The 26,344-nt window shown below is 40.8% G+C and overlaps 1 long non-coding RNA gene and 1 gene segment (V, D, J or C); both read left to right on the top strand.

Moving 5' to 3' along the window:
* The first annotated feature begins 464 nt into the window (after positions 1-464).
* Positions 465-12,584, top strand: LOC148146499 (uncharacterized). The gene is made up of 4 exons (XR_015760843.1): positions 465-555; positions 684-1,067; positions 2,157-2,247; positions 12,435-12,584. It is a non-coding gene; the product is annotated as an uncharacterized LOC148146499 (long non-coding RNA).
* A 143-nt stretch (positions 12,585-12,727) lies between these two features.
* Positions 12,728-22,141, top strand: LOC148146498 (Ig heavy chain C region, membrane-bound form-like). The segment is given in 6 exon segments: positions 12,728-12,740; positions 15,819-16,130; positions 17,456-17,764; positions 18,221-18,550; positions 21,715-21,842; positions 21,982-22,141. Coding segments are annotated over 6 exon segments (1,101 nt in total).
* Positions 22,142-26,344: the final 4,203 nt, after the last annotated feature.

Here is a 26,344-nt window from a genome sequence, read left to right as displayed (position 1 = left end):
TTAGTATGAATTACATGTTATTTTTTAGTGCGACAGAGACTTGCAGTATCCAGGGAAGAAAAGCTCAACTGTTTTATTAGCTAGTTATATGTTTGAACTTTAATTTTAGTTTTATCTGCTTGTGAATGAATGTAGAAATAAAGGGAACTAACTTCCAGTTGAATTTGTTTTTTTTAAACAAAATACATGCAACTATCATGTGAAACAGACCTGAAGCTACTCAAATTTACTTCCAAAGAAGCTATTCAGCAAAACAAATATCCCAAGATGTGTATGTGAACATGTTTAAGCAGAACCTCATGTAAAGACATGACCCCATGTGTTCGGGCTGTACAAGCTGATACCAGGATCCGGTCTGAGCCTCCAGCAGGAAACCAACACGCGGAAGCTGTAAGCCTGCCCCTTACGATGGCCATATAAATCCTGGGCACTGGACCGTAATTCAACACTCCTGGGTCGGATCTGTAGAAAGATCTTAGCAGAACCGCTTCCCACAAGTTATCAGAATGATTGTGTCGACACTTTTTCTCAGTTTGTTACTGACTTTCTTATCATGTGAGTGTTTTTTGTTCAAGTCTCTCTTTGTGACTGTCTCAATGTTAGTCTACGGCAGGAATGTAAAAGACTCAGCCATCATTTCACCAACATTAATGCTCATGGTTTATTTGTTTTCTTTTTTAAAGGTGTCCAGTCGGAGGTTGTTTTGACCCAGCCAGAGGCAGAGACTGGCCGTCCCGTAGGCAGCCTGAAACTGACCTGTAAAACCAGCGGCTTCAATCTTGGCAGCTACTACATGTACTGGGTCCGACAGGTTCCCGGACAGGGTCTGGAGTGGCTGGTTAGCTACTATGATTCATCCAGCAATGACTATGCACCAGCGATTAAGGGTTGATTTACTGCGTCCAAAGACACTTCAAACAACATTTTCGCGTTGGACATGGGGAACCTGAGGATCGAAGACACCGCCATCTATTACTGTGCAAGATACCACAGCGAGAGGAGCCAGGGCTGGACCCGTTCAAAAACAGCTCGAGGGAACATTTTGTCAATTCCATCATAAACTGACGGTCAGTACGAGTTTTAAATGCAATTATACCAACTGCAATCTGAAGCAGACCTCAGGCTGCCTCTTACAAAACTATCAAAGAGGAAATGTACCATTTAAACTAGCAAACTGCTGAAACAATGGGACAATGTTTTGGGCATGTCATATGTACTGCTAACACTTCCATCAATTAAATGCTCGGACAAAATGTTCGTTTTAATATATCGGACAGCTCAGGAAATCACTGCTAATTGTTATGTCAACTATGGCATTCATTCTAAACATGATCAGTACTAAATGGCTCTTTCAAATGAAAATTGAGATCTCGAGTAAAGAACAGAGAACGAGTGTACTGGTCTACATCATTGTGATACTACAGTGGGTCACAGTGTTGTGCACAGCGACATCCTCATACTAAAACCACTGACAAGTGCTTATCTCAAATTGGTGATTTCTACCATGGCAGGAACGAGAAATAATGTGAGATGCAATTTAAACGCAATCCAGTAGTGCTAGTTTGTACAAATGTATATATTTTTTCTACCTTCTTCGTGTTGATTGTTAAGTTACATGCAGACCAAACATGGAAAAGTATTCCAAGCTTTCAAAATACAATGGATTGTAAAAGCTGGAATAACACACTGAATCATTTTTAGAGGAGTCTGAATCACTGCTTTCTCGGAAGTGAAGAAATTCTCTGCATTTTACAGTTTACAGTCTGTCATAGTGTTTGACACAACGTGTCTCACAGTGGGGTGACACTGCAATTATGACCAATACAAAAACCTATTCAGTCTCCATTGTTTGAAACTAGTCAGTGATTACTTCTACAAACCGTCTTAACTTGCAGAGCAGTATTAGTTCTGTGCGGTTTAATGCCAGTATCACTATTTAATTTGTAAAAGTGTTTGGGTAATTATTGATACACCAGTTGGGGATTTTGAGAATCAGCTCATGTGTTACTCTGTGAAGTATAAAACAGTATTAAAATTTATCAAGAATGATCAGAATTCACTAGTGCAATTATGTGATGAAGATTTATCGTGACTTTATTTTGCCTGTGGTTCTGAAAATTTAAAATGATGGTATATTTTTGATTTGTTTTATGCAGAGCTAGTTATTGTGTGACCCAGTCCAGAGAATGTAACACTGTGACGATCTTGGCTACTGGGGCCAAGGGACCATGGTGACAGTGACTTCAGGTAAGACCCTTGAACTTTCTTAGTGACTTTTTAAAAACTTTCTATTCATGTGACTAATTTCTGAATTAAATGAAACTCAGATTCTGTGCTGAGTTTGGTTTGGTTCGGATTGACTTTTGTTCAGACTGATTACAGACTTCAGTTAAGGCTCAGCAAATAGTTACAGTGGGGATGATGGAGTCAGTTACGCTGTGTATCTCTTTTTTTGATCAGATGGGCATTCTGTGTGGCTGGGTTACTTGAAACACCTAATGTCTCTTAAACAGTCAGCTATAAATAATGGTTAATGTCAGTGACACCCTGACTGTGAGTTTTATTATCAACAACAAACGCTAAGAATTCAAAGATGTTCGAGATATTACTAAACATGATTAAAATATGCTAAAATATCATTATTCACTTCGTGAATATATGTTCTTACCCTAATTATATTTTCTCATTTATTTTGTTAATTTTGTTGATGACAAGCAGGTTAGAAACTGTCATAAAATTTTCTTGCGGTGCTATATTGCATTCTGTTGATGAGATTCTGAGTTTGTTTTACTTGATTCTGTTGAATTGAGTTGATTGGATTTTGGTTTTGTTTTAGTTGGTTCGGTTTGAACTGTGTTGATTGGATTCTGACTTTGGTTTTACTTGGTTTTGTTGAATTGTGTTGATTGGCTTTTGAAATTGTTTATTTGATTCTGTTGAATTGAATTGTTTGGATTCTGATTATGTTTCATTCAAATCTGTTGTTTTGAGTTGATTGGATTCTTTTTTTATTTTCCTTGATTCTGTTGAATTGAGTTGATTGGATCTTATTCAGTTTGTGAAATTGATCAGCGTTTTCATGCTTTCTGTAATCGGTGTTTTCTTTTTGGTGAGGAGATTGACTCTCTGGATTACTTTTCATTACCAATATTTGTGAAGTTCTTTGGTTTTTCATGAATCATTTCTGCATTTGTTAAAATTATATGACACATTTTTCTCTGCTTGATTGAAAACATTACATCCATTTGTAACGGTCTGAAAAACAACTTAAGGCAGAAACCCGGAAGTGTGAGAAATGAAAAAAAAACGAGTTTTTAATGCATTGACTTTAAAAAAAAACTCAGTTCTAATTGTAAACTAACTGAATTTTGTTTTGAGTAGCCTCATTCAAAATAAAATTTGGGTCTAAAATCTGAAACTGCAGAATTGATCAGATTATATAATTGAAACTAACTTAAAATTATAATGTGGTAATATTTGTCCATTCAGTAATTTTGTTTTGACCATGAAGTGATTAATCAATATATGGCTTCAACCGCTCTACTGTGCGCTGCACAGGATTGTCACGATTAGGAAGGGTGTACAGGTTGGAAATAAATTGAACTGTTGCCAGAAACGTTACAGCTTTAAGTGTTAAGTCCCCTCACAAACAAGGCTGCTGTTATGACTTGTTATTTCTATTCAATTTAATCATTAGTTTGCTGGATTCTGAGCAGCTTTGTTAGACTTCAATTTGTTTTTTTTTTGTGAGGTTACATCATGTTCTTGGTTCTGTTGAAAATGTTTGCGGAGCTAGTTCTGCTGCAAACACACCGTGTTGTGATCTGGTGATCATTGATCTGTTGAGGAGGGACTGTGCTTGGGTAACATTAAATATGTTATATTTGGGAAACCGTTTCTGGTTTCTACATTGTTTTTGCAATGTTAACATGGTTGGTGACAGTGAACCGCTCCAGGTTCCTCATTCAATGCAATCAGCATGCGAGGTGAAATTTCATAAAGCCAATTATTAAGTGAAAGGCAAATCGCAAAGGTTTTAGAAATGAAGGGAAAACAGATACCTTCGGGCGCCATTTTTACTTAAAAGTAATAATTAAGGATTAATCTAATCCATGCTTTACAATCCAAATTCAGAACCCCACTATCTAGTTCAATCACAAGGTGTGTTTTTTAACAGTTTACAAGTCATAGAGAAATATAAATAGAATTCCAAAAGTCTAATGTTCTAATAGTTCTTGCTCTTGAGCAAAAATGCCATGACTGTGTTATAATTGATCAACACACACCTTTCAATTCCACTGTACACGACATACATATTTTTCTGGCTGGAAAAGATCATTGGCAAAGACCATTTGGAAATTCTGCTCAATTCTATGAAGAACAGGTCAGTTTCACTGCTTTGATCAGTTTCACACGTAACTTGAGTTAATTAATTGTTATGTCCCTGATTAAACTGGATTTACTGGATAAAATAAAACATTAACTGAATGATGTAATCTGCACAGTGCTTTAGGTGTTCCCAATCTGTGCATTTTAAATAAATAGTTACATTTTACAACAAAATATCAACTGAAGAGTCATTCTTTCGGAGCAACTGCTATAGTGAATTATGTGACCAAGGCCAAATTTCGAATTAATTAAAATAATCCATTCATGACCTCGCAGGGCAGCAAGGTGGCTCAGTGGTTGGCACTGCTGCCTCACAGTGCCAGGGTCCCAAATTCGATCCCACCCTCGGGTGACTGCCTGTGTGGAGTTTGCACATTCTCCCTGTGTCTGCGTGGGTTTCCTTCGGGCACTCTGGTTTCCTACCACAGTCCAAAAGATGTGCAGGTCAGGTGATTGGCTGTGCGAAATTGCACATAGTGTTCAGGGATGTGTCGGTTAGGGTGCATTAGTCAGGGGTAAATATAAATTAGGGGGAATGAGCCTGGCTGGACTACTTATTGTTCAGAGGGTCAGTGTGGAATTGTTGGGCCAAATGGCCTGTTTCTATACTGTAGGAACCCTACTCTTAAAACCATGGGAGTGCTTGCTGCAAACGCAGAGAATTCATTTTACATCGATGTGTTCAGACGGATGCAGTGTTCACAAATTTGCAGAAGACATGAACGAGAGGAGAACAGAGCACATGGTTTATTCAGACACTGAAAATAGAGTAATATTTATTTTAATTAATATACTTGACCGATTTATTGCAATGTCGCGATCGGAAGGAATCTGCTCACATTAGTTAAGTGTGACAATCATTTAGATTAGATTTCCTGCAGTATGTATCGGGCCATTTGGCCCAACAAGTCCACACCGACCCTCTGAAGAGTAACCCACCCAGACCCATTCCCCTTCCCTATATTTACCCCTGACTAATGCACCTAACACGATGGACGATACAGCATGACCAGTTCACCTGACATGCACATCTTTGGATTGTGGGAGGAAACACACACAGACACAGGGGAGATTGTGTAAACTCCACATAGGCAGTCACCCGAGGCTGGAACCGAGCCTGGGTACCTGGATCTGTGAGGCAGCAGTGCCCACATTTACTTAGACATCCGCTAAAGCGGGCAACTCCAGACAGAAGCATATTTTCAATTCATACCTTTTTAAACATTTTCGTTCATTAAAAGCAGTTAACAAAAAAATGACCTTGCCCTAATTCCTTCCAGAGAAATGCTTTCCACACTGGAATGCAGTCCTGACTTTATGCAGTGCATGCAAAATCTCCACAGTTCAAGGAACGTTTTAAGAATATGTAAAAACAATTTAGAGAATCATCCATTTCCTCCGGATCTGTGCTTTAATTGGCGATATTTCCCACCTCAATAATTTTGTTAAATACAATGACTTATTAAGTTTATTAACTCAGTGGTTATTTATGTTCATTGTGAACACATTCTCATTCACATTAATCCACTGGTTAGTTCCTCTGATGAATGTTCAATTACAGTGAATATATTTGACATGAGGAGTTGAGCAATGTATCCTCTAGGATTAAGTCTGTTGTGCAGTTTGTTTAAGTGCTATCTCTGACTAACTTGTCAATGGTCCTGACGATTTATAAATTGTCCAGTTCGGATACCTGAATCTCAGACAGTTCAATTTCATCTCGCGCTTCAAAACCACTTTTATCTGCCAGAAATACAATATTCGATTAGGTGCCTCAGAATGGAGAGCCCTGACTAAGTTGTTCCAATCAGGACGAACGTTTCAGGAACAAAAGGCAGATAGCAAGTGTTTTGAAATTGGTTGTTGGCAACAAGAGATATTTGATTGAGCGAGGCAGAGGGAAATATGCTGTATATTTTCTTTGTGCCTCAGTTATGCAGGACATGTTTCGTGGCACAATGTAGAATCAGAATTTTTTTGCATCTTATTATTTGAAAACCTATTATCAGCTTTTAATGTCACTGGAAACGGTCATATTACACTTCAAAACATTTTAATCTTTTCCAAACTAAGTAGACCGTCTGGTGCAGCAACATTCACAGGAGAAAGAGGAAGGGAGTTCTAGGTTGGAATCCATCCAGTGACATGCAATTCCTAGATTTATTCCTCTGTAGTTCCCATAGAGTTTGAACAATTTGGAGCTGCTGTCAAAGCATTCTTCGATAAATGTTGAAATGTTACTTTCATTGTACAAACATTCTGGAACAATCCCTGGTTGTTGGAAGGTGATAATAACTAACATGGTTTATGTACTGTCAAAACAGGTGGGCTGTGTTCTCCGTGATAGTGTCAAGCTCATTGTGTTCAGGTCTGTTGTGATGTTGTAGTAGAGTCCCTGATTCTGTGCCAGGTGGCCTGTGTTCACTTACAACCTGTTAGAGAGGTATGTAACACAATCTCTTATCAGGTTACTTCAGTGCAAGAAAGCAGATTGACATGTCTGGGTGTTTGTTGGAATTCCACTCACAGAGATCAATGAAATCTATTCAATCGCTGTCCTGACTTGTGTCTCTTAGATATTAAACAGAAGTTTGGTGGTTAGCAGCTTTTTCCAGATCAATATTTGTTCACAAGCTTTTGGGCATCGCCAGATGGGGTTAATGGAGTAAGTGCTCAAAGAAATCCCAGCTTTTGACTTGCTGTTATGACAATATCATTTATAACTAATCCAGAATGAATCATTTTCGAAGCATATTTGATGAGATTATGCTTAGGCTGTTTTACTTTATATTAAACCAGTGCTGGAGCTGAATTTGATTGTTCAGTACGGTGGGAGTTCCGCTGAATCCAACACTTGCAGCAGATGGTGAAAGCTTTTCAGTTGGTCTTCAATTGCTATCTCAGGCCATCTAGTATCTCTGCTAAGAATTCTTTTTCCAACAGGAGTCAAGCCAACGTAATCACTGTTTATCTCAACAGGTGTGAGCTCTTGTGCCAAAAACATGAAAACAATTTGGTGAAGGGGGGGAGGGGGTCTCTGGATGCGAAAGGTTAACCTTGCCTTCTCTCCCCAGGAGCTGCTAGACCTGCTGAGTTTCTTCAGAAATTTCTGTCTTTATTTTGGTTTTCTAGCATTTAAAGTTTGTTGTTTCATTGAAAAAAGTTGTGTTCGATGAAGCACGTTCTTCAGAGAAAAGATGCATTTGAACAAATTGCGAATGTTCAGAGATATTAAATATTAGAGAATCATTGAATTTGACCGCCCTGATCTCGAGCTGTAGTTTCACAAGAAACTATGATGAAGTAACAACACACTCCAGAGCGCAGTGGCTGCTGTAATTGGGTGGAAGTTATTTTGATCACTCAGATAGAGAATGTCAATGATCCCGTTCCAAATAATCAACAGAAGGTTTTTTTTTAAAGCATGTGTGAAACAATTAATTTGTTGAAATATTTTAATAAAAAGTGTTCGCCGCCAGTGCTAGCTTAATGAATGACACAATGATAGGAAGGTCGGAGCAAGAGGAGGGCACTCAGCCCCTCGAGCTGTTCCACCACTTACTTAGATCATGGAGCATCTGTGAGCTAAATCCACAGGTCTCCCTTTGGCTAAAACTCTTCAACACATTTTATTAACAAGCAAAAACTATCCCCGATTTACTGATTCGACTGCCCGTAACAAAGGGAGACACCATTTCTGAAAGACATTCCTGTGAGTACTGTGACACAATGAGGCTGGAATTAATTGCTCATTAAAGTAAACTTTCAATCTCTGACAATTTCCAATTGAAACATCCCAATCATCATATTTCATTAATTTAACACTATGCTTCCCTGGAATAAAGAAATATAATGTGTGATTGCCTTGCTAAAAATGAGGGAAGCTTCATTCCTATTACATGATTAAGAAATAGCTCTGTTCATTCAGTGAAAACACAGTCAAATCACACAAAAGGAAACCATGTCATCTTGTGTAGACACACAAGTGCCTCAAATAATTTTCAATTCTTCCAGTGGTTGTTTGAATCTCTAGACAGGTGTGGAAGTATCAGACTTTTTATATCGCCTTGAGAAACCAGTTATCATCAGCCTATTTGAATTGCTGAAGTTTATGTGGTATTAGCACACTCACAGCGCTGTTCGGAAGTGAGTCCCATGGCTGTGATTGAGGAAGAGGAAACGGCAGAGAAATAGTTGAGAGTCAAGTGAAGTCTAATTTGGAGGAGGGCTTTCAGGTGAAGCATTTACACGCATGTGCGCCCTTATCCTCAAGGATCACAGTTTTGGAACATGCTGCTGAAGGGACATGTCAGCATGCAAACTGGAAGCTGAAGAAGGCCCCTCGGCCCCTCTAGAATGCTATTCCATTCATGGGATCATCATTATTCTTGCTGCTCACCAGTCTTCCCAACACACCGATAATATTGAACCTGATTGTTTACTGTCCAGCAAAAGAATGGTGAAACTTTGGAATTCTCCACCAGATAAATTGATTCAGGACAAAACATTAAATGATTTCAAGAAGGAGATAGATTCCTTCAATCCTTAAAAAAAATGCTCCGGATATGTGGGAGAAAGGCAAACAGGGTACAATATTGGTTGAAAGCCATGAAAACATTGAATGGGGCATGGTTTGTAAGTTTGCACGTAACACCAACATCGGTGGTATAATTGGCAGTGAAAGTTATCCAAACGTACAATGAGATCTTGATTAGCTGGGCCAATGGGCTGAGGAGTGGCAGATGGAGTGTAATTTAAATGAATACGACGTGTTGCTTTTTGAGAAGACAAATCAGGTCACAACATACAGAGTTAATGGTAGGGCACTGGATAGTGATGTTGAACACAGGGCCCTGAGGGTCCAGACTCATTGAGTCTTACAGAGTTCATGGTAAGGCACTGGGTAATGATATTGAACACTGAGGACCCTGAGGGTTCAGACTCATAGATTCTTGAAAGCGTTGTCTCAAGTAGCTAGTGTGTTGAAGGCGTTTGGCACATGTACCTTCATTGGTCAGAGCACTGAGTGCAGGAGTTGGGGCTTCATGTTGTAACTGTCCAAAACATTGGAATGAACTGCCAGAGGAAGTGGTAAATGCAGAGATAGGTCCAACATTTAGAAGACATTTGAACAGCTCCAGGAACTGGATAGGTCGGGATGGATATGGGCCAAAGGCAGGCAAGTGGAATTAGTTTCATTTGGGAACTCTGGTCAGCATGGATGTGCTGGACCAAAGGAACTGTTTCTGTACTGTACGAGTTTTTGACTCACTGACTTTATGGTGGAGTAGGCTCAAAGTTGGAAGGTGGTGAGCAAGTGAGGGGCTAGATTGGGCATGTGGGAGAGTTTGGGCTGGTAGGCTGTGAGGTGTTGGCTGGCTGCTGAGTAAGCTTGCATGCACTCTGTCTGGCAAGGTGGCATCAAGGTAAATGGTAATGGTCACAGGATAATTTGGTCGAATTGTGCTTGGTAGGTGAAGGGTAGTTTGAGCAGAAATGCAGGAGGTCTGTCTTTGCCAGGCTGGTTAGTGTAGAGCTGGGCAGAGTGCCAGGGTGTTTCGGGGGTGGAAGGTCACTGTAATGAAGTGACAGGGGGACGTGTTGTCTAAATGCAAAGCTCGGAGTCTGGCAAAATGGTGGGTTGTAAAGGACAGATGCGAAAGGAGCTAGGATGCAATGTGCACAGGTTGACTTGGGTAAGATGAGAGGTCAGTGATCAAGGACTGAGGTCACGTCTTAGGTAGTAGGCTTTTGTCCGAGGTTGTGAAAATGATGGTGCCAGGTCCAGTCAGGGCCAGATTCACCATGGGCCAGGTGCAGGGCGGCAGGAGTGTAAATGAGTGAGAGGGATTGAGATCATATGTCCATCTGGAATATAGAATATAGAACATTACGGTGCAGTACAGGCCCTTCATCCCTCAATGTTGCGCTGACCTGTGGAACCAATCTGAAGCCTATCTATCCTACGCGATTCCATTTACATTCATATGTTTATCCAATGACCTTTTAAATGCCCTTAAAGTTGGCGAGTGTACTATTGTTGCAGGCAGTGTGTTCCATGGCCCTACTACTCTCTGAGTAAAGAAACAACCTCTGACATCTGTCATCTATGTCCTCTCCTGCTAGCCATCACTATTCAAGGAAAAAGACTTTCACTGTCCACCCTCTGTTTATCTTTTATGTCTCAATTAAGTAACCTCTCAACCTTCTTCTCTCAAATAAAACAGCCTCAAGACCCTCATCCTTTCGTCATTAAACCTTCCCGCCATACCAATGAACATCCTGGTAAACCTCCTCTGAACTATTCCAAAGCTTCCACATTCTTTCTATAATGTGCTGACCAGAACAGTACACAATACTCCCAAGTGCGGCCCCACCAGAGTTTTGTACAGCCGCAGCCTAACCTCGTGGTTCTGAAACTCATTTCCTCTATCGATGAAAGCCAACACAAAGTATGCCTTCTTAACAACTCTGTCAAACTGGCTGGCAACTTTTAGGGATCTATGTACATGGACACCGAGATCTCTCTGCTCAGCTACACTGTCAATATGGATTGTCTTGGATGTGTTTCGTGTGATAGGGGTTGTGTGTTCCGGGCATGAATGGGTGTATAGCAGGGTAGGGTTTGTCAATGTGAGTGGGAATTTAGGTCTGGACAGAGTAAGTGCAGTGGTTCGTCTGACAGATGAGGTTTGCTGGTGAACTGCGTGTCAGTTTGATACTTATTAAAGTTAAAGATTACTTGTTCATTTCTCAAATCATATTTACGTAAATACTCAGCTGTAACACTCCAAAGTCTCTGAACCTTCATGGTCCTCCATTTTTCAGAGGCCTCCAGAATTCAGATAATTGTAAATGAGATGTTTCAACTTCCAGCCAATTGGCATGAGTTCAGCCGTGACAGCCATCCTCCCAGTCCCAGTGCTCAGCTCCTGCCTGTGCTGCTGCTGCAGTGACCTTCCTCCCAGAGAGAACATTTTACCTTGCATTGATAAGTAAGGAAGGCTCACTGGACCTGATTTCCAAGTATGGGGACAGCAAACACGGGGGGACACAACTTTAAAGTGAGGGGAGATAGGTATAAGACAGATGTCAGAGGTAGTTTCTTTACTCATTGAGTAGTAAGGGTATGGAATGCTTTGCCTGCCACGGTAGTAGATTCGCCAAGTTTAAATACATTTAAGTCGTCATTGGACAAACATATGGACGTACATGGGATAGTGTAGGTGGGATGGGCTTCAGATTAATATGACAGGGCAGCGCAACATCGAGGGCCGAAGGGCCTGTACTGCGCTGTAATGGTCTATGTTCTATGATTCACTCTGATTTCTCTCCGGGGGTACTGCCAGCTGTTGGGTATTTCCAGCAGCACGACACCGAGTGGGCCAGCACGCTGGTTCCGTGGTTAGTGCTGCTGCCTCACAGTGCGAGGGACTCAGGTTCCATTCCAGCCTCGGGTGACTGTCTGTGTGGAGTTGGCACTTTCTCCCCATGTCTGTGAGCGTTTCCTCCCACAGTCCAAAGATGTGCAAGCTGGGGGAATTGCAAATGTTGTGTTCAGTGATTGGGAGTTTAGGTGCATTAGTCAGGGTTAACTGTAGCATAATAGGGTAGGGGAATGGGTCTGGATGCGTTATTTTTCAGAGGGTGGGTGTGGACTTGTTGGGCCAAATGGCCTGTTTGCACACACTGTAGAATTTCGATGAATCTGCATTTCCTTGGTTTGTATTTTGTGAAACGTCTCTGCTCTTCACAGCAATCCAGTGAAAGTGTCAGTTGGTGAGATCTTCAAACAGTTACTGGGGTGGGATCAGGATGTTCTTCTTCCTAAATTATATGGCAATGGACAAGGCCGAGGGCATGTTTCTAAAGAGGGAACCAATGATCATGATCAGCAACTGGTAGGAAACAAAAATAAACCCCAGTTATGCTGTCGACTTCAGCGGGAGCATACTGGCAAACGTTTACAGCTGAGGATACATTTGAGTAACTGATAAGGTCAATTTAACAGAAACTAACATGCTCAATTGGTCATTCTGTTGTAGAGACACCGTCTCCCCCCACGCTTTATGGCCTGGTCTCCTCCTGTCAGGAGCACAACACCGGTTCTGTGATCTTTGGTTGTTTGGCGATGGACTATTCCCCTGATGTCACCAAGGTAACCTGGAAGAAAGGTGGGGAACTAATCACGACTGGATTGAAGACTTACCCAGCAGTGAGAAATAAGAAGGAAACCTACACCCTGAGCAGCCAGTTAACCCTGCCCGGGTCAGCGGTAGATTGCCCCAGCAAAATCTCCTATGAGGTTCAACACAGCGGGACACACAAGAGCAAAGAAATGCCATGTCCAGGTACGTGTTGTAGGAACTGAGATAAACAGATCATCTGTGATTAACATGAATAAGGCATTATTTACAACCGTTTTCACAGACTCACCTTATACAGCACAGGAAAAAGGCCCTTTGATTCACCCAATTCACGCCTGTCAAGAACAGCCACCTAACTATTCCAGTCTCATGTGCCAACCTTGTGTGACTTGCAAGGATACTTCATACTTATAATGAGGGGCTCAGTCTCTACATGACTTATAGGTGCTGAGCTCCAGGATAACACCACCCTCTGTTTGATTTTGTTTTCCCCTGAGATCCACTTGGAACCTCCTGGCCTTACCTTCACCCTGTGCCCCTGAGGCATTGATCTCTCCATCAAGGGGAAAGGTTTCATCCAGTTTACCCTGTCTATGCCTAAAATAATTCTAGACATCATGATAATCTTCTCCCTGATTCTCCTCTGCTCCAAGGAAAACCCCTGTCTATCTAAACTAGTTTCATAACTAAAACCCTCCAACCCAGGCAAGACCCTGGCAAATCTCATCAATACTGCCTTCAGTGTAATCACATTCCTTCCATAACATGCACACAACGCTTCAGTATGGCCTAACCAGTGTTTTATTAAGTTCCAGTATCATCACACCACTCTTCATTGTCAATGTCTAGGCTAATAAAAGCAAATATCCTCCCACCTTCTTAGCCTCTTTATCCAGACGACACAGTACTATAGGGGATCGGTGGGTACATGCACCAAAGATCCTCAGGCCTTTCCAGGGTTCCACCATTCAAAACGTCATACCTCACAGATTCTTCTGCCGAATTACATCACCTTACATTTATTCAGAATAATTTCCATTTGCAACTTTTCTCTTCACATACAATCAACCCTTTTATATCCTCCTGCAATCTAAAGCCATCATGCTCATGACTTACCAACATGACGGTTTTCATTTCATCTGTGAATTCACTGGTTAATCCTCCTAAACTTGAGTCTCAATCATTGGTATGTAAGAGAAATAGCACGGAAATCAACACCAATCCCTACAGAACACCAGGAGACATAGATTTCCAGTCACGCAGACACCCGATGACTATTATCCCCTGCTCCCATCACTCAGCCAGTTCTAGATCCAATCTGTCAAATTAACTCGGATCCCATTGGCTCTGATTATTGCTATCATCTGGACATCGAGTTATCTGTATGAAAACTACTATCAAATTGTTACACGTGACTTCCTCTCAATAAAACCGTGCTGAAAATTGTTGAATTATCTTGCAAATGAAGACTAATTTCACTTCTCAATAGTTTCCTTACCACTGAGACTAGCTTGACAGATCTGTGTTTTCATTATTTATCCCTTCCTTCGTCCTGCATAACAGTGCAACGTTGGCTGATCTACACTCACTTGGCACAACTGCTGTGGCCAGACAGGAATTCTAAATTATTGTCAGCAACCCAACTAATTCATCTTTTGCATCGCTCAACCGCTTGGTATACTTTTCATCTGCCCTGGAAATATAACCACTTTTCATTCAGCAAGACAACACAGAACATCACGTCATGTGTCCTAATTTCAGAAAGTACATCACAACACCCCTCCATGATTTCTGTCCCCACACTGTCCCTCTTACTAGTGAACACTGTCACAACACATTAGTTTTGACCACAACCAAATCCTCCGGCTCCACTCCAATAATAACACTTAATGGGCATTATTGTTTCCCGAATAATTCTTTTATTATGAATGAGCCTGTAACTTTTAAAAATATTTTCCTTTATTTTGACTGCTATTATTTTCTCATGGTCCCTTTTGCTCTTCTAATTCCTTTGTCTTTCAAACTCCCCCTTGCACGTTCTGTACTCCATATTAGTTTCTATTGTTTTGAGATTTCAGTATAGACCGGAAGCCTCCCTTGTTTCTCTTTATCTCCCCCTCCATGCCCTTTGGTGTCCAGAGCCCGCTGCATTCTTGGTACCACGCAGTGGCTTCCTGGGAAATGTCCTCCCTGTGATTTTCCTATCTCTTTCTTAAATGTGTCACACTGCTCTGACCCAGATTTACCAATAAGTGTCAGCTTCCAGTCCACTCTGGTCAAGTCATTACCTGATCTTACTAAAATTGTCCTTCCCTTTTCAGAACTTTGGGCCAATTTCTATTCCTTTGCAGTACAATCTGAAATCCAACTGATTTACCATCACTGTCTGCAAAGTGCTCCACCATTGGTGTTTTACCCACTGGGTCCACTTCATTCCCTAAAGTTAAGTTCAGGTTCACCCCTCTCTTGCAAGGTCTGGATTAAAATTCTCTGTATTAAACACATACTTTGTTCAAATATTCTCCTGGGGGCATTTTCAGAATTGTGCTCCCTCTAAACTTTTGACAAAATGAATATCCAAGCCTATGCTGAGGAAGTTAAAAACCTCTTTTCTCATTCCCCTATTTAATTTACATGTCTCTGAAATTTGCCCATGTATTTGCACTTGGTCTTTTGGACCAATAGTAAGGTCTATCGTGCTCTCCCAGTAGTTATGTTTGCTGTGTTTTGGTTTTGAAGTACTGTCCATTTGCCCTTGTTCATGGAGGTATCCATGATTTCATTTCTCTTTACAGCCTAAAATACTCTTGTCAGAATTGCGACAGAAGCAACATTCTGTACCGCACACCCCTGCCCCCATCATTTTCTATCTTTCCCTGTCTCGCCTGAAGGCACTAAATCCTGGAATATTGAATAGCCACTCCTGCCCGGCTCTCAATATGTCTCCGTGATAGCAACGGCATCATATCTTCATTTATGCCAGTAATTCGTCTGCCTTGTTCATCAGACTCTGTCATTAAAACGAATACCATCCAACGTTGCTATCTCCCTTCTGATGTTACCAGCCTATAGTTTCTGTGCCTCCTTGACTCCCTTGCTGTGTCCTCTAAGTTTAGCCTTTCACATTGTCCTGCTGATCTTTCTGTGTGGATCCCAGCTTCTCCAGCACTCTGCACAATTATGATTCTTGTATACATTCACCACAAGAAACCTTGATATATGAGAACTGATTGTATTTGTTATGAAATTCGTCGGATAATGTATGCGATGTGTTTCCTAAAGGTCCAGACATTCTCCCACCAACTCTTCTCCTAACTGTGAACTCCAGTGAAGAAATTGCAAGCAGCAAGTTTGCAACCGTCGTCTGTTCAATCATCGAGTTCCATCCGAAGTCAATCTCCGTGAGTTGGTTGAAAAATGGCCGACGCTTGGATTCTGGCTTCTTCACGTCTCCCGTGTGTGAGGCGAACGGGAACTTCTCGGTGACGAGTCGGCTGATGGTCCCTTATGGTGAATGGTACAACAGTGCGGTCTATACCTGCCAGGTCACTCATGGAGAGAACACTCAAAGTAAAAACATCACCGCACTCCAGGGTAAGAGACACAGACTGAGAGAGCTACAAATCATTCTGAACTCTGATGTGACTCAAACACACGAATTCATCAGGCGTAGTAAACAGCACGGTACAGCTTCTCGTTTCCCAACATGCCACGTTTCTCATTTCAGTTTGAGTGTTACATTAGCATTGCTCATAATTCAACCTTTTGGCAAGTCAGAAAAGCATGTTTCCTCTCTGTTGAAGATAGATATATAGACAGTGAGCTTTGTTAACTAGTTTGTTGCCTGACCATGCTGGGAGAGGCATTCAGAGTGCTGAATCGTTGCCTGGTAGCCGCTTCAAGGATAGGTTTGGGGTGGAGGGGGGATATTGGAGAGATATCTGATTGAAACATAGAAAATACTGAGAGACTGAGGTCGAGTGATTGTGGAATAGATGCTTTGACTGTTAGGCGAGACTAGGACCAAGGGCACAGTCTCAGGGTCAAAGGGGCACCGTTTAGAACTGAGATGGGGAGGAATTTCTTCAGCCAGAGGGTAATGAGTCTGTGGAACATGTTGCTGCAGAGGGCTGTGGAGGCCAGGCCATTGTGTGTATTCAAGCCAGAGACAGATCGGCTCTTGTTTGGTACGGGGAGAAGGCAGGAGAATGGCTTTAGCCCGAAACGTCGATTTTCCTGCTCGTCGGATGCTGCCTGACCTGCTGTGCTTTTCCAGCATCATTCTAATCTAAACTCTGGATTGGCGGAACAGCCTTATTCTGAACCTCTATCAAATTGACGTGGTTAAAATATGCAGAGACCCTTACTTGAGAATAAATCAAAATGCGTTCAATGCTTCATTCCATGCTCAGGAATGACCTGTTGGTTGGACATTGTACGACATCGATTTTTATCTGGTACTGAGCTCTTTAACTTCATTTATGGGATCAGACCACAGACCAAGTGGGTATCACATTTGATGAACTGGGATAAATGTGATCTCACTGAGCTGCTTTTAGATGCTCTCTGTAATTAGTGGATGAGGCAGGAGAATAAATTCTGGTGGGAATGCTATAATAGGGATATAGGGATGAATGAACTAGGAACTCGAGACAGGCTGATTTAGCCTGATTTGGGGTGATGATGTTTCACGTGTTACAAAGCCAGTGTTCTTTAGGAATAATTACACAGGGTATGTTATAGGTAATCACAAATGTTTCACAGATCAAAATACATCAACAATAGTAAGCAACGTTTCAGCAATATTTGGAGTTGCCATTTTGAAGTTGGTGTCTTCACCCTCTGAAGGAGTAATCTGAAGATTGGCTGTTTGTATCAGAAAGGGGCATTTTTCATTGACTTTGATTTTTGTTTCATAGAAGATACCGAGTGCCACCCTAACACCGTTAAAATCCTCCCAGCGCCAGTAGAACAAGTCTTACTGGAGGCGACGGTGACGTTAACCTGCGTTGTGTCCAATCTTCCTTCTGGAGTCAATGTGACCTGGAAACAAGAAAAGAAGCCTCTGAAATCAGAGATTGCTGACCAGCCTGGACAGAATCCCGACAGCGTGATCAGCAAATTAGACATTTCTACTGAAGCCTGGCTGACTGGTGTTACTTTTGAATGTGTGGTGTACCATCAGAATCTACCGACTCCGCTGAGAGACTCCATCCACAAGGAGAAAGGTGAGCGGTGAGATTAAAGCACAAAGGATCCCATGTGTAATCCAGATGCAGTTCCATCAATGACAGGCTTTGATTGGAAATGAACCAACACCGTTAGGAGCATTAATGATGCATCTGAAGGCAGGATAGCTAAGTAGCTGATTCAGAAAAAGATGGACCAAAGGATATTATATTCTGATTAAGTCAGATAAGGTGGGAAGAAGCCTGGGTTGTGACGTCACCATCAGCAATGACAAATGGCCAGAATGTCCTCGTTGTGGGCTGGAAACATGGAGACAACTTTCACATTAAACTTTCCTTGTTTTACTGAACAATATGTGTACCATACTGCTCCTTTAAAAAAACGAAAGTGAATAAATCCCAAATTTAAAATGGCGTATTTTAATATTTAGCGAAATTGTGATATCGGTTCAGGATTTTTTTGGTTGATTTATATTTGTCTCAAATATTCTGCAGTGATTAATCCGCTGGAGCCATCAGTGTCGGTCCTCCTGCCACCAACAGAAGAAATCTCCGCTCAGAGGTTTCTCTCCCTCACCTGTTTCGTGAGAGGTTTCTCCCCCCGAGAGATCTTCGTCAAGTGGACAAACAATGACAAGCCGGTGAATCCCAGTAACTACAAGAACACCGGGGTGATGGCGGAGAGTGACAACACCTCCTTCTTCATCTACAGCCTGTTATCCATTACAGCGGAGGAGTGGGCCAGCGGTGCTTCTTACTCCTGTGTGGTGGGACATGAAGCGATTCCATTGAAGATCATCAACAGAACAGTCGATAAATCCAGCGGTAAACCGAGTTTTGTAAACATTTCACTTGCACTGATGGACACTGTTAATTCATGTCAATAAAAATCTCAAAGTTGCATTTAATAATTCAACAGAAGTAATGAAGTTTTTTTTTCCTCCAGTTGTGAGTTAAATACTGAATTAGTTGTTTCTCACTCTGACTTACATTCCATCTGTGTCGTTAAAGTGGATTATTAACAGGTCTAGGACGAGTGTCTTGTGCAGTTAATGTTCTGTGCTCAGATACACCCTGGGTCAGAGACAGAGTAAAGCTCACTCATTGCAGGATTCCACCAAGTACCTCATTCATCCTAAATCCCTCTGTGACAAAATCTGACAATGTCCATTTTATGTCAAGGGTAGGGCACGAGTTTTGAACTTGGTGTTTTTGATTCCCCCGATTGGACATTCTTACAAAATTCATGTCAGTTTTAAACTGCCAAATTGCACCAATTGGAAATGTAAATTTAAGACACTTTAAAATTAAATTTGATTGGAACATACCAATCATAAATAGTGCCGAACAGTTTGAATGTAACCTTTGTTTCTGGGGAACTGCCAGGGATCTTGCGCCAGTGCATGAGTTGACAGAATGTATCTTCACTTTCACACCAAAGAGAATCAACAGATAAGTTGTTGTGGAGCAGAGGGGAGGGGAACGATGAATGGTCTGTCCTCTTGTTCCCTGTGCAGAGTTTTCATGGTGGATGTCCTCTGTAATGTAACCCAGTTACTAACAGGAACAGTCAGCTTCTTGCTTACTGTCCAAAGATTTAACATTTCCATGCAAAACAATACCTTTGAAGCATGTTAGACACGCTTGGCTCTGTTAACAAATGATAACATTGATTCCCATAATCCAAAACTGGTGTTTGCATCGTCCCAGTTCGAATTCCATAGTTTTGTCTCAGTTTTCTGGAGCACATAGGATCAATTCTGGTATTCGAATACCTGATATCATTTTGTTTCACATACAGAACACAAGTAGACATTTTCTAATAAACATATTCAGAAATGTTATCTCTGGAGCAGTGGGGATTTGAACTGACGCCTTTTCTCCTAGAGACAGAAGTTCTATCACTGCAACAGAAGAGTTGCTCATAAAACGCTTATCTCTCCACGACGATGGGAAATGTTTCCTGCAACACCAAGGTCAAATCTAATTATGGGCAATGCATTAAAATTAAAACAATAAATTAGAATAATAAAAATTGCAGTCTGGTATAAGAACAGATGCAGAGAGATGATCGCAAATACACACGTAATGACAAATATATGGGCTCTCACCTAAAGACACATATTTATGTGCACACTCAAATGTGCATATAGATAAGATGTCACACACGCATACTCGCACAGAGCCACACATGCAAGTGGTACTTGAACACTCACCTAAGCTCATACAAAAACTCACATACACCGAAAGAAAATCATTTGCACAAATGAACAGGAGTACTCACACATAACCATGAGAAACATAGACACACGGTAACACACAAATGGGCATGAATACATATACAATCATACAGCACAATGCGTACAGACATACACACATGAACACGCAGATACAAATTCCGAAAAATGTCCTCCCACATGTCAACTCACACAGGCACGTAAGTGCACAGAGATAAACATTAATATCATTATTTTCCCATTTTCAGAATCACAAACATACGATGACAGAGGCAGCTGAATTAGTTATTTTTAAACCACATTGATCAGCATGTATACAATATCACACACACACACAAATTCAGAGTCTCACATGCAGACACACAAGTGCATAGATGAACAAATAGAGGGGCGTTTATTAAATAAGGATAATGGGCACAAGGATCAGCAAGCATCCACAAACAATAACACAAACAAGCTGATCAGGAGATGGTTTGGGAAAGATTGCCACACAAGTAATCATCATCAGATAAATATAAACATCCATCAAAACATAACATTGCATGCTAACATTTATTAAGCATAAACATGAAAATAACCCAGTGTAGGTAGGATCTGAAACAGACACATAATCACACATTTTAGATAGCACTAATGAAAAGTGAACACTCACAAAGACATGACAAGAGAAGCATAGGCAGCAACGAAGTGGCATATTAGCATGATGATGCTTACACAATGTGAAAAGACCAAACTTTAGGTGCACAAACACATGAGCACACCAGCAGTAAAGGAACAGGAATATGTTTATTCATGCACAGACTCCAACATGGGCAAGAGTGAAGTAAGAGACTCCCATAACCACATACACAAACATTAAAGGGAAACCAAACACACCAAGCAGTAGATCAAATAAATTAAGGGACACACGTACAAAAACTTATTCCTAAATATACAGATCCTACAAACTAAAATATGAAGCAATGTCCTGACTGTGATGTCACTTATTAAATTAGATAAGATTACATTACAGTGTGGAAACAGGCCCTTCGGCCCAACAAGTCCACACCGACCCGCCGAAGCGCAACCCACCCATATCCCTACATTTACCCTTTACCTAATACTATAGGCAATTTAGTATGGCCAATTCACCTGACCTGAACATCTTGGGACTGTGGGAGGAAACCGGAGCACCCGCAGGAAACCTGCGCAGACACGGGGAGAACGTGCAAACTCCACAGAGTGAGGCGGGAATTGAACCCGGGTCTCTGGCGCTGTAAGGTAGCAGTGCTAACCACTGCGCCACCGTGCCGCCCCAAATCATGCAAGAAGAAAATTATATTCATGATTTGCCAAGCAATTGGTCACCAATACAAAAAGATGCGAATCACATTTGAACTTTTATTCAGTGATGGCCACAATTTTCAACTAAAGTGCTGTCACAGCCTATATTTAAAATATAATTATATAATTAAAATCATCATTCGTAATAAGCATTCCTCAAATAATAATATCCTTAAATAATAGATGAAAAGAAAAATAATTTAAAACGTTCTGACATGGACAATGAAGAAAGAACATGTGCAGTTAGTATTTGTAATTTCTTGCTGAGAGTCAATAATGCACTAATAGATACAGATAAGAGTCACACTTGAGAAATCCCTGACTGCTTTATGAAGATGTAATGGTCTCCAATTACATGACTTGGATGCAGATAGATCGATCTGGATCAATAAACAATCTCCATGCGTTCTCTCGGCTTTATATTCATAGATTCAATAGATCGCACTTGGATTGAAGACTATGAGGATGATAACAGCAACATCTGGACAACTGCTTCCATGTTCATCACCTTGTTCTTCCTGAGTATTTTCTACAGCGCTGCCGTCACTCTGGTGAAGGTGAGAATAATCACATCTTTCTCACGCCAAGCAGCCCAATATGTTTTGTGAAATCTCTAAGTGTGCCATTGAATAAACATTAAATCTGAAAGTCCCTGATCATAAATATCTGCATCATTGCTTTCTCTCTCTTTTCCAGGTTAAGTGAATGAGTTGTGGACCCCTTTGATTTTCCTGATCTGCTTATCAAGGTCTCTGAATTCCCAATCTCCAATCTGTCCTGTTGCTGACTCTAACAGTTTATCAGCGTGTAACTGAGACAATTATTGATGGATTTTCCTTCTTACTTTGATATCTTTGAGATGGTTGTGGTTGGAAGAATTTGTAGCTTCCCAGTTGTTTGAAGCCCATTTGTTTTGTTTTTATTTGTTCCTAACTCAGAATGGTTGCCTACCCTTTCTGATGAGCCTTTGTATTCCCTTTCTTGTGACTGTTACTGATGTACAGAAAATTCCCAGCTCACAGCTCATGTGTTCTCGTCTCAATGTGGCATCCAGCCATTATATTCACTTCTGTTAGCTATTACTGTTAGCTTAATTCTTTCTTCAAGGCCAGTCAGTAATAATACATTTTCCCACATCCTACTCCTTTCCCAGCCAAATACTTTCACTTGTTCTGTTTGATTGTATTTTATCCAGTCATTTAGTTTAATGCTGCGCTACCATGCAGCTCACTGATGTAAATACATCTTTCTCTCGATATGCCTGATGGAACACTCCAGAGGCAGAATGATTAGAGAACATTTCCGCTTATGCACCAAGGGTCACGGCCTCGGGTCACCAAATGATAATTTTATAGGCTCCACCAGAAGCCGAAAAAAGGCAGACAACGGAGTTTGACAGTTTACTCTACACTGTCTAAACTAAAAGTACTCCCAATGTCAGGACAGCCTGGGTTAGTAATGCAGAAATCGCCACCTAAAGCGCTCAACGAAACATTCATCAGCCAAAAATGTCAACGTTCAGTCAAGTATTCAGACACAACACGTGCACAATCCAAGGGCGGATTCTCAGAACTGGAGTTTTTCTCACACATAAATCTCATGGAGCACAAATCCTGGGATCTACTTGACACACCACACCTGTCAAATCCCAGAGAATGAGACTGAGATCTGTCTGATACAGGGATATTACTGAACAGCAACTCTCAAAAATAATAAATCAGAGGGCGCTGTGATCAGGCAAGGCACAGCTCTTGAGTACCTGAAATATTCAGCCATTGAGATCCATATGACGCAAGACGGAATTGAGAACCAATCACAGCAACTGGTCACAGAGTCTGGAAACTATCAGCAGAGGAGAACAGTCCCAATTTCTCAGAGTTGGTGAGGTGTATCATCCCGGGAATACTGTTGTGAATCAGTCACGCACCCAATCTCATAACTTTGCATTTTTTTCAAAAACGTGGCACCTGAAACTAGATGCAACATTTCAGGTGAGACAAGAGACTGTTTTATTTCAGTTTAACATAATTGCTGTGTGTTTGTTCTCTACAGCGTAGGGTGATGAAGTAGGGTTTATTTGCTCTTCTGTCCATGTATCATGGCACATTCCCTGATTTGTGCACATACACACGGGGGATCCTCTGCTCCTTCACTCCTTTGGGTTTACCCCCTTACTATTGTATGTTCCCCTGAGTTCATCACAAAACAAAGAAGCAGGTCACCCCTCCCTGAGACTGAGATCTATCTGACACACCGATATTAATGAATAACAATCCTCAACAATTATAAATCACAGATTGATTTCGATCAGGGAAGGCAGAGATGAGAAGTTCTGGAAACCCTGCTGCTTTCCATGCCCTTTCCCACAAGCCGTCTGTCAAGCTTTGAAGCTCTTAGCTGTTCTTCCAATATCCTCACATTTTATTTTAAATTGCTTTTAATATTTTTCTGTAATTTTGCATTTTCGACCAAAGCACAGGTTGAACCAACAAGGACTCCAAACACTGAACTCTGAGAAAGTACACGATAAGACAATCTACATTCTGAAACGGCAAACACCCGTTAACAAATGGTTAACAAGTACAAAACAGCGGCTGAGATTAACTTGAACTCATCAAAATAAAAGGAAAGTACTCTGGAGGTACAGAGGTGTAGGCAAGGTCTGGACAGACAGAATGGAGTTCGTTTTTTAAAATTCTTGTTTCTATCCAGAATTTTCCTTCCACACAATGTAACCTTTTATTTCCCATCACCCAAGTCACCCATAGTATCTTTATTTTCAGCTACTAACCATCACTAGTAAATTGAATAATTTATGTTCAAAGCCCCTCCCATCATCAAAGGTACGGCAGAAGTAGGAAGAGCTAGAAGGAAATTGGAGTCAATTTTTCTTGTGATGAAACATTACTACTGTTCTAACACAAGGGATTTCTGAGGGATGGTCTAGTGAAGCTATGTGGATGGAACTCAGAAATAAGAAAAGCATGATTACTTTGATGCGATGGTAATAGTCCCCCCAGTAGTCAGAGTGAAATTGAGTAGCAAATATGTCGAAAGATCTTATTTATACGTGAGAATAATGGGATTGTAATGATAGCAAATTGTAACCTTCCAAACATAAAGTGGGACAGCCATGGTCTTAAGAGCTTGGATGGTGAGGAATTTGGTAAGTGCTAAAGTCAAATTTCTTCATTAATATCCAGATGCAACTATCACAGAAGGAGCAAACCTGACCTACTCTTGTGATATAAGGCAGGGGAAGTGACTGAATGGTTAGTAGGGGAGCTTTTTGGGGCCGGGTCATAATTCGACTAGTTGTAAAATATTTATGGAAAGGATTGGAATTATATATAAGTTAAAGTTCTTAATTGGACGAGGGCAAATTTTGATAGTATGAGACAAAAAGCTTTCAAGGGTTGATTGGAGTAGACTTTTTGCAGCTCAAGGGACGGGCGGCAAAAGTGAGGCTTTCAGAAGTGAGATAACGAGAGTTCGGAGGCGTGATGTTCCTGTTGGTGTGAAGATAAGGCTGGTAAGTGGAGGGAACACTGGAGGAATAAAGATATTGAGGCTCTGGTTCATATTAAGAATGAATCGTATATTAGATATAGAGAAATGAGATCAAGTGAATCCCGAAGAGTACAAAAGGTGCAGGGACATTGTAAAGAGGGAAATGAGGAGGGCAAGAAAGGAAAATGAGATAACCTTGGGAGATAATGTTAGAGATAATCCAAAGAGATTCGACTAGTAAATTAAGAGCAAAGGGGTAGATCATAGAGTCATAGAGATGTACAACTTGGAAACAGATCTTTCAGTCTCACTTGCCCATGCTGACCAGATATCCTAAACTAATCTAGTCCCATTTGCCAGTACTTGGCCCATATCCCTCTAAACCCTCCTATTCGTCTACACACTCAGATGCCTTTTAAATGTTGAAATTGCACCACTGCTTCCTGTGGCAGTTCATTCCATACACACCATCCCCTGCATGAAAAAGTTACTCCTTAGGTACTTTCAACCTTTTCCCGTCTCACTCGAAACCTATACTCACGAGTACAGGTTTAGATTAGACTCCACCCACCCCAGGGAAAAAGACCTTGTCTATTCACTGTATCAATGCCTCTGATGATTTTATAAACCTTTCTAAAGTCACCCCTCAGCCTCCAAAGCTCCAGGGAAATCAGCCCCAGCTCATTCAGCCTCTCCCTATATAACTCTACATGGCTGCGAATATGTATAAGCCTAGAGGGATGGTTTCATAAATCATGTTACATTTTATATAAACGCTGTTTTTTTATTATCATTTAGTTTAAAATGGAGGATGGGTGCCTTTTCAATTTCATACCAGTAGCACAGAAAGACCTGGGGAAATAAACTGCAACAAAAAAGAAATGGACAAAAGTGATTGCACTACGGATAATCTCACCATATCATTCGTGTAAAAAATAATTCCCTGTTTTGACCTTGAAGTTAATAGAGTCTATTAATTAGTCCTGTGTGTGTAATAATTTTCATCTATCTGTCATTCTACATTTAGTTGTTATAGTTACCGTGTGGATTACTGCACCTCTCTAAAAATTCAAAACAAAATAAAGTAAAACTGCAAATTAATATTGTATCTAATTACAACAAAAAAAAATTAGCAATTCAATGACACCAAATTGGAAAGGAATGTTGAAATGTAGCCAATTCTGAGGAGTATAAGAAGTTGCAAGAGATCATTAATTAATTTACGGCATGTTCAAATAATTAGCAAATGAAGATCCACACAGATAAACGTAAGGTGTTACATCTTGGTCGGAATAATGTGCAGGTCATTTATTCAAAGATGCACGTCTAAGTGAGGGAGACAAACAAAGGGATTTCAGACAATTACATCAGTCACTAACAATTTCACCACAGGTTCCAAAGGCCATAAAAATGCAAACAAGGCTCTAAGCTTTATCTCTAAAGGGATAGATTTGAAAGTAGGGTCACTATAGAAATTTGGTTCACTATAATTAAGAGTATTGCCTGCAGTTCGAGTTGACATATTATAGAATGTATGAGAGAGAGTGAA

The sequence above is a fragment of the Chiloscyllium plagiosum genome, unplaced genomic scaffold (assembly GCF_037043375.1).
Source record: "Chiloscyllium plagiosum isolate Xiang-an unplaced genomic scaffold, Cpla_swu_hap1 HiC_scaffold_21, whole genome shotgun sequence".
NCBI lineage: Eukaryota > Metazoa > Chordata > Chondrichthyes > Orectolobiformes > Hemiscylliidae > Chiloscyllium > Chiloscyllium plagiosum.
The sequence above is the reverse complement of the archived record's forward strand: the minus strand, read 5'-3'. Positions and strand labels throughout refer to the sequence as shown.